The following is a 17,434-nucleotide window of genomic DNA, read 5'->3' as shown; positions in this document are numbered from 1 at the left end:
ACATTATGCTTATGCCCACTACTGCACTCAGATCCAGCTTCATTCGCACAACAACAAACACAACTCTGGCAGCACCAGACCTCTTCCTGCTGGAGCCCAGACTCTGGCCTTGGCAGGGCATGCTGAGAAGAGATGCTGCTGCACAGCCATCCTCTGGACAGCACTTGTCAACTACAGCACTTTGATGCACTTTGATGACTGGATCCATGTGTTTTTGTTCAAGGAGCCATTTCTTCTCTTAGCAGCTAACATTTCCAACTGTATCCCGCATGTGATCAGGCACAGACTCCTTCCTCTTGCACTCACTGGCAAAAGCTATGCACAGCTGCAACAGGTTCCAAAGCAGCTGACTTCCAGTATTCATGAACATGCAGGCACACGGGGATAAAAAAGCCACACAGGGGTGGTTTAGGGTCCAAAGTATTCAGTGTACAAAGCAGACGTTGCCTCCCCTGCATGTCTGCTTCTTTGCCTTCTGCTGCTTCTCTTCCCACCCATCTCTGTTCTCTGCACAGCCACAGAGAGCTTTCTCCGTCTGCCATGGGCCTTCCAGCTTTTCCAGTTCAGAGCAGCTTCACTTATTTCAGGATGTCACAGGGACTCTTTGGGAACAGAGGGAAAGAACACCTTTAGGCAGTCACATCTGTACATGTATTTCATATCCCTCACTTCATATTTCTCACTTTCTGTTACAGTGTAGTTTGTTTATACTCTTCTCCAATGATCCCATTTCTCTAAGTCAGTTACCGTACAATGAAAACTAGAATACTAAGGCAGTATATATTGGTATGTATATACATACTTTGGATGTCTCTTGATTTGGTTTCAAATTCTTGGGCAGGGAGGGCAATAAACATAAATAAATCAAGAAATAAAAATGTAATGGATTGAATTCTCTAATTTGCTATGATCTCATCTGTTTTTCTCGAAAAGTAGGTATACTCAGACATATTCAGATCACCCTGTTGTATGTCTGCTGTTGCTTAGTTGCAACTTCCTGAGATTTCTATGGCAGTTATTTCAGGACATCATAATAAACTGCAATATTAAACGTGGCCTGTACCCAGTGACTTAATTTGGTAATTCTTTCTTGGAGGGATGCTTCACAGGTGACAGGTTTGATCAGTAATGTGTTAATGTACATCTGCAAGGACAAACAGGCCTGGAACTCTTTAGAAGCAGGAAATCACAGAATCACAGAATGGTTTGGATTGGAAGGGACCTTAAAGAACCTCACTGCCATGGGCAGGGACAGCTCTCACCAGACCAAGTTGCTCAAATTCTTATCCAACCTGGCCTTGAACACCTCCGGGGATGGGGCATCTACAGCTTCTCTGGGCAACCTGTTCCAGTGCCTCATCACCCTCTGAGTGAAGAATTTATTCCTAATATCTCATCTAAAACTACCCTCCTTTAGTTTAAAGCCAGTACTCCTTGTTCTATCCTTATACTCCCTAGCAAAGAGTCCCTCGTCAGCTTTCCTGTAGGTACTGGAAGGCTGCTATAAGGTCTCCCTGGAGCCTTCTCTTCTCCAGGCTGGACAACCCCAACTCCCTCAGCCTGTCTTCATAGGAGAGCTTCTCCAGCCCCTTGACTGTATTCATGGCCCATGATTTTCAGTGTCCAAAATGTGAAATACCAGGAAAAGGATACTTTACCAAAACATCTGAAATAGTTCTGAGAAGGGAAATCAGAAAAAGAGATGGTAAGCTATTAAGCAGTCTGCCAACTGAAAAGACAAAGGATAATAACCACAGGAATATGATTTCAGATATTCAATTTAGGTCTTTCCTACCACACATGGCATTAATTTATATGCACAAGATATTCAGTTAATCCGGCCCACTGCTGGCACTTTTTATACCACTTGTGGATCTGGTAGCCTGGCAGACTCCAACCTCTGCTCCCCTTGCACCCAATTCTTCTTCAATTGATGTAATTTATTTCTGTTGGCATAAAATGTGACTTTACAGAATGAAAACTTTCAATACTTGTCAATCCTTTGTGCCTATTTGTGTACCCATTTTGGTCATCTGATAGTGTGCAGGCAACCACAGTGATACCGAACCAAAAGGATCTATGGTTCCTCCCCAACCCCCCTTTTTGATAGAGCAAAATTTGAAATGCTTTATGAGCAGATAGGCCTAACCTTTGCTATGTTTAGTTAGATAGAAGGAAGTTTAGAAACTTTCTATTATAGCTTCATCTGTAAGAAAATACAGACTTGTATCTCAAAGTGAGAGCAAGAGGACCCAGGCCTAGAGGATGTGTCAGAAGATTAGGTGAGAAACTCATGCTGTGCATATGTCCTTGGATGTGTAACCAGCTAAGCTCAGTATGCATGCCTAAATTGAAACAATAAGGCAATAAAGAATGAGATGGCTTGAGCATGCGCAGGAACTGGGTCCAACCAGCAAACACAGCGTGGAGGACTGTTGCTGGCCACCAGAAGACCCCCAAAGACCATCAGTAGAAAGAAATTTACATGCCCCAGGGACATTTGCATATTTTAATGAGCAATGGGAAATAATATGAATATGTCAATTATTCTTTGGAAATCTAATGAATATGTATGTTTTGATTGGAAATATCCTTTGCAGTTGAGCAATTTGGTATGTACACTAGGTGGAGCGATCTCCTGTGCATCTGGCACTGCGGTTAAATAATGCTTTCTTTATAATACTCCAAATTGAGTCTTGGAGAGTTTCTTTGACCAACTTTTATGGTACCAACATCCCCTGGCCGGGCCATTATACAACTACCCAGCAGGGACCCAGGTAGTTATTTAAGACAAACGAATGAACACACAAACACAGAAAACTTTTAAACTTTCACAACTTCACACACAGTAACCCGCGGGCATTTAATGAAAAGCGTGATAAGGACTACGAGAACCAGCAATAGCTTTTATTTTCAAGCGGTGGCCGGCTGAGAGGGGAGGAGGCAGAGCGGAGGGCGCCACCACAACATGGCGGCCCCCTGGCGGCGCGGGGTCGTTGCTATGGGAACTGCGTGCGGCCGCGCACGTGGCCGGCGGGGCAAGATGGCGGCGCCCGTCTCCCTCTGCCATGTCGCCTGCTGCGCCAACCGGGCGGGCGGCGGGGCCGTCTCCTGGGGGCGGCGGGGGCTGCTCGCCTTCGGCAGCTGCCGAGATGTCGTCCTCTACCAGCCGGCGGTGAGCGGCCGGGGCCGGGCAGGGTGGGGTAGGGCGGTGTGGGATGCACGGTGGGCTGAAGCTCGGTGCTTTCTTCCCCCCCGCAGGCGAGGCGGGCGGTCGCCGCCCTCCGCGGGCACACCGGGAGGGTGAACTGCGTGCGATGGGTCCGCCGGCGAGATGGAGGTGAGTGGCCCGGGGTCTCCGGGAGCGGCTGCTTTGAGCTTCCCCTTGCCTGAAAGTCATTCCTCTGCACTCGAGTTGTCTTATATGATGCAACTCGTATCGGTCACGCTTTGTTTTAATGGAAACTTTGGTTACAGTTCATGGGTGTGACGCTGTGCAGGTTTTAACCACTGTCACTGGTGTGTGGTGTTGGCTTCTGTTACAAAGAGTTCACAAAACTAACACAAATGTATTTTTCTAGCAACTGAAACGGAGTTGGTTTCGGGTGGGTCTGATAAACAGCTCATTCTTTGGGAGTGGAGTGGAAAAGGAGTGTGGAATGATCAGGTAAATAAAAATAGCATCCCTTTAAAGCTTCTGCTCTTCTTGTTTCTTATCAAAGACTACCTGTGAAGTGCAAGTATTTATTTTGTCTGTATTTCCTGTTCATGCTTTCATTGTTCCATGACTGCTGAATCCAATGTGTATCTTTTTCAGACTGTTGTCATGCCACGTTTTAATCTAAAATGTCTTTTATTCCTGTGTAGTGTATATTTTAAAATCACACTTCATTAAGAAATTACCTAACTAGTCATCATCTGGTTTGTCTAACATGTCTAAAAGATCCTGTTTTGAGTCTTCAATTTTCTGATCTAACGTAACATTTTAAATGGCCTTGAAGTCTTGATACTGTGAAGCTTATTTTTAGTATATATTTCCTGTATACCTCTTCGTTTCTTTATATCCATTTCTAGTGATTTCTGGTCAGTATGCCAGTATAGCGTTTGTATATAAGCAGTCTACAAGTATGGTATATGAGTTGGAGGAGGTGTTTAAAAAATGCATGTGCAACAGTTGAGTTTTGTCAGAAAAATTGAGACAAGTGACTTACCTAGCTTACTATTCATACTGTAAAAATAAATAAAAGGGAAAAGGTGCTGCATGGCGTAAGAGTCTTCAGAATAAACTGAAATTTAGAAAAAAAAGATGCTTTATATAATTATCTAGTTTTAAAAACATTGCTTATAAAGCATTAGCTTGTCAATGGCTGTGTAGGTAATCTGTTTTATAGGCTATCTCAAACTAGACGTTTTCAAATGAGCAAGTTTTCAAATGAGCAAGAGCAGAAATGTACTACGGAAAAGTGCACATACCATAATCATCAGGTTTGTTTGATGAAGGAATGTTCTTTAAAACAAATAATTCCTGTTCTGTTTTAAACTCTTTGCATACTTATTTAAAATTATATACGGATTTCTTTATTAACCTTTTCCACTAAGACGGTACACAGCCTTGTTGTCAATCTTTGAAAAACGATGTGAAAAAAGGAATTTGTATAGTGTGCACAGGAACATTTAAGTCTGTTCAGCTTTGATTCAGTCTTGTCAAGTTAACGCTTATTACTGCTGTACCCCTTCTCTATGCTTTCTGGAATGTGTTGTAGCCTAAGCCTAGCTTGGCAGAAGCTCCACTATCACAAACATACAACTTATTTTCAGTACTAAGTGTGTTTTGTTTTTTTCCCTTTTCCTTAAAATGTCTTTAAACTCCAGTAACTTATGTGGGAGAAGTTTTAATTTTGTTAGTTTGTATGACTTTGTAAAACTTTCTGATGTGTTCAGCTTAACTTTCTGATGTGTTTAGCTTGTGAAAAGCGTTACTCTTGAAGGTCATACTGAAGCTGTTTGTGCAGTGGATGCTGTCTACCAGTCAGATGAACCTGATTTAGATCTGTTGATAGCTTCTGCAGCATCTGACTCTACTGTGAGAATCTGGTCTCGGCATGGTTCAGAAGGTAATTTATTTTTGAATGCAGCAACAACATATTGACTTAATAAAAAATGATGTATTTAATAGCATTGGGTTAGATTTGTTCCTCAGAATATTTTATCTTTATTTCTTGTCAGTGATGTATTGGCTGAACTTACCAGTTTCTTTTTAACATGTGTTCAGAATCTGGTGCTCTGAACCACTGTTTGTCCTTGTAACTGGGAAGAAACTAGCTCAGTGTCTGCTTGTATGAAGTAAAATTACGTAGTAGAATGATTAATGCTGGCATGAGAAAGGCGACGTTAAACTACTCACCTATTTGTTACTATTGGCTTGAGTCCAATAAAGTGTGAGATAATAGATCTTGACCTTCTGTTGGGCTAGGCCCTTGTATGGACACATCAGAGAATTGTTCTTTGAAATACATAAGAAATAATTAGGACAGATAGTCTAGATTTAAAGTGTTACTTCCTAGTTGGTAGTTGAGTTGTTATGACTGTATCTCATGCTTTTTGTTATCTGGTGTTCTTGAGGGTTTCCCATTGCCCTGCCTAAGTGAGATTAATAAATGGGAGTTGCCAATCTTCATCCCCGTGTTCTAGAAGGCATTTCTCATGCTCCCAGAGAAGAGTCTGAAGTCCTGTCCTTTCCTTTCCTTTTTTTTGTTTTAATTTTAGAAAGGTTATTCAGACATCTTGCTTGTTATTCTGATCTTGATATGTCACCAGTTTAATTTCTTCTAGGGTCTTAACGGTGTTAGGAGGAGGTCTGGTTTTTGCTCCTATCTCTGTCCGCTCTTGTAGTGAGTCCAGTTTTAGCTTTCTGCATAGCGAATGCTCTTGCCACAGGCTGCAACTTGGAATATTCATTGCTTCACTAGAGTGAAACTGTACAACTTTAATATTCAGTGGAGAATAGTAACTTATCTTCTAACTCAGCTAACCACGGATGGATTGCCATGACCCCTTAAAAGATAACACTATTATTGAGGGTTATTTTCTCTCTAAAAATCAATGGATTCTGACAAAATGTAGAAGTTTTGCAGCTCCTTAAAATAAAATTGAATGGGGAATTCTAACTACATAATGTAGAAGATGACAATGTAATAGTAATATGATAAATGAGATCAACACTGTCTGTTCTCATTTTCAGCTAAATGCATTGACATTCTGCGATTTGGAAATGGATTTGTTATGGATGTCTCCTTATCCTTCTTGCCTGGCAGCAATGGTAAGTACAGCTGCATATCTTGAATATCAGTGCAGGAAAAATAAAATCTAAGAAATCTCCCAACTGGGTAACAGGATTTTAATTTAACCAACTCCAGACGCTTGTGTCATATATTTTTTTTTTTTTTTTTTTTTTTAGGGAATTAGCCTAAGCTGGTGGCTGTATTTAAAGATGTCATCTGAACTTTTCTTAGGAATTAAAAAAACTACTGGCTGATTGCAGCATTTTGAAAATGCTGCTCAGAGTTCTGTAGTTGAACTATAAGACAGCATAAAAACGGGGTAACACATAGAAGTGAATGAGATAGACTGATACTGATGGTTTCACTCAATCCTTGTGGTGCTGCACCTTTATGTATTTTGTAGTTTGGATTGCAGAGCAAGATACAGAAAAAGTATCTGCAGGGCTGCATCAGAAAATGCATGTTAATGAGCAGTGTTAAGCATGTGTCCAGTCTTAAACATGGGGAAAAAAAAAGATGCTGAACAAGTTCAGCCTGACTGTTCATTATGGTTTATAGAGTTTTCTGCTAATGTAAATGTTCAGAATTGAATCTCTTGTATTTTCTTTGTTTTGTTTTGTTTTTTTCCCTCCATAATGAAGCTGCTTTCATGTCCTACCACACATACATTCTTCTGTTGGAAATCTGTAGCAGTCTTTTTCAAAACTAGGTGTATCCTCTAGCACAATACAAGCCTAATGCTTATGCTCTGTTAGGTTTGTGTTTAAGTATCATTATTATAGCCCCTCATTTGGATGGAGGAGTGATAGGCTCCGAAGAGGAAACATATTGAAGCTTCTTACAGTTTCTGGAGTGCCAACTACTTGCTGCATGTGTTCCACACTGATGTGTTTTTAGATTGTGTGCCTCCAAGGCAGTTGCAGAAGCTTATTTTGGTTTTTGGCTTGAGATAATTTTGGGAGATACGAAAGCTGTATCAAGATGTGTTGCCCCATTTGGAAATACTTATATCTGCTTCCAGAGCACGTCTGCTATCAAAACAGTGTCTACACTGGTGAAAAACTTCAAACCTGTCTCTCTTATTTTCCAGAAACTACACTAGTAGGTGGTTGCTGAGATGATGTTAAAAGGCTTAGGTTAAATCATATTAACTCCAGTGTGAGTTTTCCTTAGAAGTGAAGTGTCTGTGGTACCAGTTTAATGAGGATAAAATTCGTACTGTGAAGTAATAGATTATTTCTTCATGTACTATGCTGAATCTTCTTGAAATGGTGGAATAACAAACACTTTGCTTTACTGTGGAAAATCTACCAGAGCCCCCAAAGCCCACTTTTGCTTAAAGTTGCATTCAAAGCAGGGCAATCCTTTATTATGGCCTCTTTCCCATCCTGACTTAAATTAGTTACCCAAATAGCACAATGCTCATAACCTGAAAAAGAGTACTTTGCTTTTCTGAAGAGATGGCACTAGTTTCAAATCAGAAATTCTTATTTTCTATAAGGAAAATTAACATTAAAACAAATAAGCCTCTACATTTCTTTTGATTGCCAGTTTCAGTACAAATGATTTGCGTTGCTAAGATTGTCCAGAAACAGTTCAAATTTTGAACTGTAAATATATGTTTAGAAATATTTCCCCAGAAAAGAAGCTTTTAATAGAGCATAATCATATTCTGTTCTTTACCTCCTCCCCCAAAAAGTCCATGCAATTGAACTGCTTCAGAGGTTTGTTGTGTATGATTATGTATAAAATTAAATAAGATAGCTTAAAACATATTAAAAATCTATTTGCTGATCATTTAGTCAAACATTAATATATAGTGGCAATTCAGAAGATCAATGAGCTTCAGGAAAAAATGATGTATGATAACTTTTGGAGTTGCTCTGAAATCTTTATGAAATCTATGCTGACACCTGTATTAAGATTTAGAGAAGCTTTCATGTTGAGGGTAACCTGCAGCTCTGAAGTCAGGAATTAAACAAAGAATTAATTTTCTGAAGGTCATAGGCTACGCTCCTGATATAGAAGCATTTACAGGAAACTCTGATTCCACCAATCAAAGAAATTTAAAGCTCACGTTGAAAATTGATTCATATGTAATGGATGCTTTAGCTTTCAGAAGACACTGAAGTTCATAATGCCTAGTATTTTAACTGATAGTTGCTGAAATATATTTTTAAAAAATGTTGAGAACCATTTGTCTCTTCAGAATTGAATTGCAACAGGTGAAAAGAGAGCAAACTTGAAAAAGCATTGCAAATCGTCTTGTCTCCACTATGGTTGGACCTCAGTTTCCAACTATTTTTTTCTTTTTCTTTTGGAGGATTTCATTTCAATTGATGCAAATTCTGTTACTGTAGAGCATTTCTGTGAAAAATGTATAATAGTCCATTTTTGCCAGTTGTATGCTTCTTGATAGAACATTCTGAAAGAGAACATTTGCAGCGACTAGATCGCAATTCTCGTTATTCTTACTTGAACTTTTATTCAGTAAGTATGTAATTACTGTAATGGCCTATAAAATGTATTCCTCAGGAAAGCACGATACAAGCTCCAAGAACACGTATTGCGTTATGTGAAAAGAAAACTCACTGTTGCTGAATTTCTGTGGACCTGAAACCAGGTCTTCTTTCTGAACAGTTCATTACCTCTAGTCCAATATTTTCAACCCTATGTAAGGCGAGGGCTCCATAGCCTTTGTGTGAACAGGAAGCTGTGTTTACTTACGTGCCAAAATATCTTCTGAGTTTTGTGTTCCTGAAATACTACTTTATTTTAAAAAATATAAGGTGCGTGTCTGAGAAAACAATTTTTAAAAAGTGATATCATGCCTTCCTGTAAGTTTATATTATTGTATTTGTTTTTTATCCATGTAGTTTTTCATATCCTAGAACATCAGATTTTGTAACTTCAGTAATGGTCTTTTTTTTCCATTTCAGTACCAATACTGGCTTGTGGTGGTGATGACTGCAAAATACATTTGTTTATACAGCAGAGCAGTCAGGTAATCATAGCTTTCGTGTCTTGCTCAGCACGTTACACAGTTTTGCTTCTTTTCATATGTGCTGCTGATTTATTTTTTTTTGAAGTTATTCTATAGCTACGATCTGTCTCTAGATAACCATCACACAAAACTACCACTGTTCAAATAGTTCATTCATTTTCTTGATAATGGTGAAATGCTCGTACAAAATGCTGAAGCTGGATTCTGTTTGTAAAAGTGTTATTTTTCCGTATTTCTTCCTTACTTGAAGATACCCAGTGTCTTTATTCCCACTGACATAAATAACTATGACTGCTTCTTTACTGAGTATCTGTGCACTGAATGTTTCATATGGAGATGATGTTTTTTTCACTCTATAGATTCTTAAAGAAAAACTGGTATGATTTGTATGTGTTGATCTGTATTTTTGTTAACTATACCCTTTGTGCTGAATGCTTCTGAATGCCCAAACAAATACTTGAAATAGTATCTGATCTTCTATAGGCATACACGTTTTTCATCTATTATTTGGAGGCTGGCAATCCTTAGTTTTTCATACAGTTAAATGTTCCTCTGGTGCTCTACAAAGAAATTCTGTCCTCTCTTGCAGCCGTTCAGAAATTTTGTCAGATTCTAAAGGAGCTGTTGCATGATTTGTCTTCCAAAACAGAAGTCAATGTCTCTTCTTTCTCCTTATCAGTCCCTTTTAAAAAACAAATGAACAGGGATCCCACCCTTCCCCTCAACAATGCACAAATGAGCTTACCAACCAAAAACCCTTACTGAACTAACATGTATAGGAACCAATTATTTTTCTGAGCTTTCTGAGGTACAGTCCCCTTAGATTTTGAGAAGTATGTGTTTCTTTTTGCTTGTTGAGACAAATGAAAATAATCATATGGATTATCTTGCTTGATCAGGCTGTCATGTACATAATAAGACTTTTTGGTTGATTAAAAAATAATAATACTTTGACCTATTATCTCCTATGTCAGTGATATCTTGACCACTAAGCAGGAACAGAGGGTTGGTTTCTTAGCTTTATTTTTTCCTGTGAAGCTCATGAGTTAAATCATTTTAATGATATTCTCTAAGAGCTAGCAGTGGCCGAATGCCTCTCATGATTCTTAGTGTGCAGTGGTGCTGAAGAAAGACTTCTATCTCTGCCAATGTGCAGCTGATTTTCCAGATTCAAAATCTGGAACTTGTTTGCTTCTATGGTTCAGACAAAACTTTCAGTTTGACTGGTTCTCCTATTTAGTCAGGTTCTCTCAGGTCTGTTGACACCTTTTGTGGCTTCTGTAGCTCTACTTTTAGAGGTATTTGAAGAAATTGACGTTGTTCTGCCACTTTTCAATAAAACATGATGTAGGAGAGTGACTAGAACCTGAACTTTTGCCTTCTTCCCTCTCTGGCAAGGTTCCATAGCTCTGTCCCATTAACTCTTGGAAATCTCTTCTTTAGTTCATGATCAAAGATTGTAGGAATGCAAATGCACAATGTGAGTTTGTGAGAAATACTACTGAAATTCAGGCAGCATTGTTATACTTAGAGGAAGGATGAGGTATTTTCAGGTTTCTTTCACTAGCTGATTCAGACTGCCTTTTGGGTAATCTCATGAATCTTACAGTTGAAATATATTTATTCATAAAAATGGTTTTGAAATTCAGAGGGCAAACTTCACATCCTTACAGATAATTTATTTGAAGATCCCTTAAAGCATTTAGTAGAGAGAAAAAGATGTTTCTCTCTTTACTTTTCTGAGTTCTTGAAAGAGGGTATTGATTTATAAAAGTACTCAGGGAAAAATCTTCAAAACTCATTCCATCTTCCTGCTAGAGGTATTATGGCCCTGTGAAGGGGAAGCAAAGCAAACCAGACTGTCAAAATAGAGCTTTAAAACAACATCTGTATGTTGAGCTTGGCTTATGTAAGAAGATTTTGCTGTGTATGTTTGAGTATGTTTTCCCTGAAATAATTCAGTCTAGCTGAAAAGTGAAGTAAGAAAGTCGAGATAATTTGGGCTTTTTCTAATTCCATGATGATTGTCAGCTGTATGGAGGAGGGAGCTCACATTAGTGACAGCCAGAGAAAAACCGTAAGACTTGGACTTCTGCTACCTATTGTCCTGTTTCTGAACACCACTGAAAAGAGTTTGCCTTCATCCTCTTTGCACCTTCCTTTCAGGTACTTTTATATATTGATGAGATTTCTCCCAAGTCTCCTCTTTGGCTGAACAGCTTTCCCAGCCTTTCCTCACAGGAGGGGTGCTCCAGTCCCTTTGTCATCTTTGTGACCACTGGACTCTCTCCAGTAGCTCCATATCTCTGTTGTACTGAGGAGCCCAGAACTGGTCACAGTACTCTACATGTGGCCTTACCAACACTGAGTAGAAGGGATGGATCACTTCCTTCAACCTGCTGGCTATGCTTTTTGCCTAATACAGCCCAGAATGCCATTAGCCTTCTTAGCAGCAAGGGCAAACTGCTGAACCACGTTCAACTTGGCATCCATCAGGGCCCCCAGGTCCTTTCAGCACGTGCTGGTACCTGGAGTTGTTCCTCCCTGGGCGCAGGACTTAGCACTTCTCCTTGTTGAACTTCATGAGGTACTTATCAGCCCAGTAGCAGTTACAGACCACTCCAGTCTGTAAAACGGTAGTGTTACAAATGAAAACCTACTAGTAATGGAATTTCTCAAAAGAGAAACTGGACTGTTTGTGTTCCTGTGTTCATACAGAGGTTTCCATCTGCACATACAGTTCTTGATGTATAACACACTTTGAAACTTAGTAATAAACTTAAGAAACATACAGGATATTTCCAGCCCCATAAGTAGCAGTTCTTAACAGCATTGTATCAGAAATTAATTATGGAAATAAATGAAGGCACATCTAGCTTTCTTGCTTGATTTTTACCTGTATTCATTCTTCACATCATCTATAGTTGCATCTACTTTGTCTAATACAAATTATTTACCGTGTTATATTTGGATTGTGTTATTTTTTGTGTACCACTGTCAGCATGATTAACTTAAAAAGCTAAAATAAAATAGATTCAGCTCCTTAAATTCTTATGCTTTCCTGCTTATATATGGAAAGTGCCATAATGTAACATGTTTATACAATGGTGACAAAATCAGAAAGGCCTATTTAGAACCTATCATTGCATTACAATCTTTTGTAACAGGTTATTTTTCCAATTTCAAATAATAAAAGCTGTAAATGTGAAAGACCTCAAAATCCAAAGCTAATTGACTGTATGTGCATGGTAACCAAATACATTTTTATGACCTAACAGGAAATTTTATTCAGTTTCAGAAAACGTTAATCCTCCCTGGCCACGAAGATTGGATAAGAGGCATTGAATGGGCAGTGTGTGGTCAGTATGAAAGAAAAAAAGTGGAATACTGGTTTAATAATAGTAATGATATGTTACCACTCCAGCAGGTGTTCTTGATGCACTGTAGTTTTTGAGCTCTTGTGGTTGTGCATTTATTTATTTTTTTGAGATGGTGCACAAATATTAAAAATCAAGGTGGAACTTTGTGACTTGTTAAAAACAGGAATTGTTGAACCTATACTGCAACCATGTTTCAGTTCTCAAAATTACTACTGCAGTAAGTTTGATACAGAACACACTTATGTTTGCATTCCTCATTTTATTTTGCTTGCTTCAAGCGTGTTTACATAACTGGTGCCTAATGCAAACAAATAGAAAGACAAGTTGCTAAAGTTCCTCAGTATGGCAGTGTCTATATCTGAATGAGGAATAGTTTGCTGCTTCTTCAAAAGGGTCAAAAATAGAGTGAAACTATTTTCTTCTTCCACCCATGTGTTTTTTTTTTTTTTTTGTAAGAATAGGAGATTAAAAAGAGAACCTATTCAGACATTAACTAATCAAATATTTATTGCAATGGCAAAAATAAAATAGAGCATTAGAGGATGTTACAGTCCTGAAGAAAGAAATGGATTAAAGAAGTTCTTATCAGTATTAGGTTATTCATTGTGGATGTTGGAATTGGGAGAGCGAAGGCCATAAGTAATAGGGAAACTCATGTATAGTATTACCATGAGACATTTCCCTATCTAATAGGCAGAGAAATGTCTATAGTCAGTATATTCTAAACAAGTGTAGAGTTTGAAATGGTAGAATAAGTTGATGTTGAAATAAAATAGCAGTATTTATGGTAAGTGTAAAACGGGAAAAGTGAGGAAAATGCTGTAGTGAAAGTTTGGAAAGATAGTAGTTTAGTCATGGCATTGGTTGCAATGAAAATACGACTCTTTAATTATTGTCATGTTTTTAACCAAATAGATGAAGACCTATTCTTAGCAAGCTGTGCTCAGGATTGTTTGATAAGAATTTGGAAAGTGTGTATGAAATCGAAGGAATCTTCAGAAACTGAAGATTATTCCATAAGACTGAAAGAGAATGTTTTTACTGTTAAAGGTAGGTACCAGCTGTAAAATTCTCATATACAGCTTCTTGTGTATCTGTTAGTGGTTTCGGGGGGGTTATCAAGCTGCTTACCATTTAATTTTTCTTTTTTGTGTTGTAAGTATCAGAGACCAGTTTGACTGCATTGTTTTGTTCAGCTGTTAGAAAAAGTAGAGTTACTGTTTTAAAGCAGTGGCTGTATAGAGTTAACAATGTGTTACAAAAATGGTAAAGCAATGAGGGAGCTTAATATCAACCTGTACTGTTACACATATTCCAAATGCAGTACGTAGCCAGGAGATATATTTGTCTGTGGGAGGTATGCTGCTAGGTAGCTCTCCTCCAGTTTAATAACATACTTCTTACTTCCTTTTAAATTCAATACATTAAGAGGAACACTGTTACTTAAACCTCTGGAAAGGATTGGAGACAACAGATAAGTATGTGCAGACTAACTTTGTGTTTTTTTTAATGTACTATTTGAGCACTCTAATGTCAGGGGGTTGCAATTTTGACATAGCGGGGTAAATTACTAGACAACTTAGGTAATATAATGAGGTTTGTATGATGCGTGTAACAAGTGCTTATGATACTTTCTCCAAATTCTAATGGATCATTATTTTTACAGTTGTTTGGAGATGTAAATATGTCTAAGAATATGGGCAGAGATGATGTCAGAGTTCACTTCAAAATTCTCTGAGAGCTCTATAGGAGTTCTGTGATACCACTTTGAGGCAATAGGCGACATGTTAGTGTCAACATGGTATGCAGGGCTTGCTGCAAAGTACGCTTTCAAGGACCTGTTCAATGTCAATAGGCTGTTGAAATACTGATAGATGATGAAAGTCGTTGCTTTTATCATCGAAGATATCAGAAATGGTCTGTTTTTTTTTCTTGACTTTTAGAAAGAAATGTGATTTTCTCTGATTTCTGGTAGATACTGGTACAACATACGCAGTTACTTTGGAGTCTGTGTTGGCTGGTCATGAAAACTGGGTGTATGCAGTCCACTGGCAACCTTCCTTTTCCAAAGGTAAACCAACACTAAACACTGTAGCAGTTATATTAAACATTATACGCATGACTAAAATCACGTGTTTTGTCATTTCATTTGCATGTTCACTTGTCACTGTGGACTATGAGAATGTTTAAATTCTGCAAATAATGTTTTATAGGTAAATGGTATTTTGGCTGAATGTGCCAGTAGCACATCTGCTGTTCATGCTGCACAGGCTCAGTCTGTTGCAAGATGCTGTATTCTACTTGCTTCATTGTAATTGATTTATTACAGGATTAAAAATAATTCAATTTATAGCTATGAATTAATAGCTGTAATATTTTCTCGTGATATATGTATTTGAAATGTATGTTTTTTTGGAAGGTCAGTATTAACTCAAGAGCGCTCCTTTCTTTTTCTTGGACTATAAAGGAACAAATAGCATCATTCAGAAGATTAATCTCCAGTCTTCCATGCATTAATTTAGCATGCCAGGAATTCCTTGAGTATCACTTTCCTCTAGCTAGCATGTAGCTTTAAGGCATTAACACTGACTCTTGTTGAAAAATTGTTATTTAGTTACTTTAATTTTATATCTTGATCTAGTCTTTATTTTTCTTTTTAAATCCTTAAATTCTGACAGCCTTGTTTGCAGTACTGATTTGCTGGTGCATGTCTGCCTGGTATGTAAGGGATTGAGATTCTTGACTTGATATGTTTGCATCATCAAAAGGCCCCTGTGTATTGTTATTGGCAAAGCTGCCTTTTTTTTTTTTTTTTTTTTTTTTTTTTGAGGTGTCTTAGTTGCTGGTGGCAGGTGATTTAACCAGTACAAAGCATAGCTTTGACAGTACGTATACAGCACTTGAACAGTAGAGTGCAATTAGGATGGTAAAATAGCTGTAGTGAAAGACGTGGCACTTGCTTTAGATATGCTGTCTTAGTCTGTTATCCTCATACAATCTTTTTTTTTATTTATTTTTTTCGGGTGGGAGGAAATGGAGGTACACCAGTACAAGCCAATGCAACATTTTGCCTCTAAATCAAGGTTTAGGCAAAATATAGGCATGCAAATCTTGCATTGCAATCCAAAAACTTTTGTCTTGTTAGACGATGTAGCTTTCCTTACACCATCTTACACCATGCTTCTATGTACATACAGCTTCTTGTGTTCTGTGGTCCTACCGAACCTTGCATTCCCCAAAATAGATTTTCTTGTTCAATAGAGGCAGGCTGAGTGGAGAGACAGATCCAGGGCATTGCTTACAACTTCTCAGTGCAGCAGCTAAGAGATCTGGTGCTGACAATAGATACTGCCTCAGGAGATGCCCACCAACGTCTCTGTTCTGAAGGGCTCCTCAACAGTTATCCTAGGTGTTTCCCCAATGCATGGTGAAACACCTAGCTGCCTAGGGAGTCTCATTGACTTCTGTGAGCTGTCTTTACTGCTGTATTTATTGCAAGGTGCTATAGTCAGCTGAAATCCATTAGTGAATCTAACCCTGAATTTGAAAAAACAGTGAATATTGGCATAGAAATTTTGTTGTTTTAAACTGGAAATCTCCTGGTAAGAACTTTATGTGAAGAAAAGATCCGACCACTTCTATGCGGTCTTGCTGTGAAGCTCTAGCTTTTCTTCCGAATGACATTTTTTCCAACATCCGTTTGGAGTGAATAAACAGTAGAATATGGTTGTTCTCATGTATGTATTTTACACTTCATTTGGGAGATAATGGCTTAAAAAATACAATACCTACTAATGAAGGCCTAGTAAGTAAGCAAGGCCTATTAAGCGTGGCATTTAAGTGCTGCATTGCACATCCCCACTGCTCATCTAATTTCTTAGCGTGTTTGCATTTCAGTATGAGCAAATTCTTCTAGAAAGCATTCTCATGTTGTAGGGTAATCATTTTTCTTGTACTGTAGGTGGCAGCATACAACAACCAATGAGGTTACTGTCTGCATCAATGGACAAAACTGTGATCCTCTGGGAACCTGATAAGGAATCTGGAGTTTGGCTAGAACAGGCAAGTGCCAGTCTTCCTCACAATATATACTGTATTAAAAGTGGCTTTTCAGCATTGTATGTATACCGGAAGAAAAACAAACTCTATAAAATGCTGGGAGAGGCAGGCTTTTTTCTTCTTGGGAGAGAAAAACTTTTTTTCTTGCAGAATACTCATTCTGACACTGTTGCAAGTAAAACTATGTTTATCAAAAATGATTTGATGCAGCATAATCTTTATTGCTTTCTTATTACAATACTGGAGAGATTCTGACAACAGTTTCTGCTCAACTGTCATTCACAGAATAGCAAGTCAGGTGCTATATAGTAACACACACTGTGCACTCAGACAGAAGAGGAAGAAACCACCCTGAAATATTTATAGTTAATCCTTGTGGGAACATGCATCGAAGCACTTTCGCCAGGGCAGCTGACACAGAATTCACAAGCCTTGTTTTATTCACAGTAACTTGTTCATGGGTTGTGACATGAGGTTTTTCTTCCATTTGAATTAATTCCACTGTATTATTTTGAATGCTGTTCTAATGTGGATCATCTTAAATAAACAAGTAGTACAACCAGATTTATTTAATGCTTTGGTAGGTGTCTTTGGAAAAGCAGATTAGCTGAAAACATATAGCAGTATTTCAGCTGAATTTGTTTGTGTAGGGTTATGCCAACCATTGGTTATGACTTCCGATCACAAAGAAAGTTTTAATACTCTCTCGA

General features: G+C 38.3%; 1 protein-coding gene across 1 annotated transcript in view; it reads left to right on the top strand.

Moving 5' to 3' along the window:
* The first annotated feature begins 3,042 nt into the window (after positions 1–3,042).
* Positions 3,043–17,434, top strand: part of ELP2 (elongator acetyltransferase complex subunit 2) — a 35,100-nt gene continuing 20,708 nt past the window's right edge. The window contains exons 1-10 of the mRNA XM_082754217.1: positions 3,043–3,175; positions 3,262–3,340; positions 3,582–3,667; positions 4,964–5,114; positions 6,242–6,319; positions 9,221–9,285; positions 12,578–12,644; positions 13,581–13,715; positions 14,641–14,736; positions 16,627–16,727. Of these exons, the coding sequence (XP_082610343.1) occupies positions 3,044–3,175; positions 3,262–3,340; positions 3,582–3,667; positions 4,964–5,114; positions 6,242–6,319; positions 9,221–9,285; positions 12,578–12,644; positions 13,581–13,715; positions 14,641–14,736; positions 16,627–16,727 (990 nt within the window). The 5' untranslated portion in view covers position 3,043. The remainder of the gene's footprint in view (positions 3,176–3,261; positions 3,341–3,581; positions 3,668–4,963; positions 5,115–6,241; positions 6,320–9,220; positions 9,286–12,577; positions 12,645–13,580; positions 13,716–14,640; positions 14,737–16,626; positions 16,728–17,434) is intronic.

This window comes from Aythya marila (genome assembly GCF_965140915.1).
Source record: "Aythya marila genome assembly, chromosome: 2".
NCBI classification, from domain to species: domain Eukaryota; kingdom Metazoa; phylum Chordata; class Aves; order Anseriformes; family Anatidae; genus Aythya; species Aythya marila.
The sequence above is the reverse complement of the archived record's forward strand: the minus strand, read 5'-3'. Positions and strand labels throughout refer to the sequence as shown.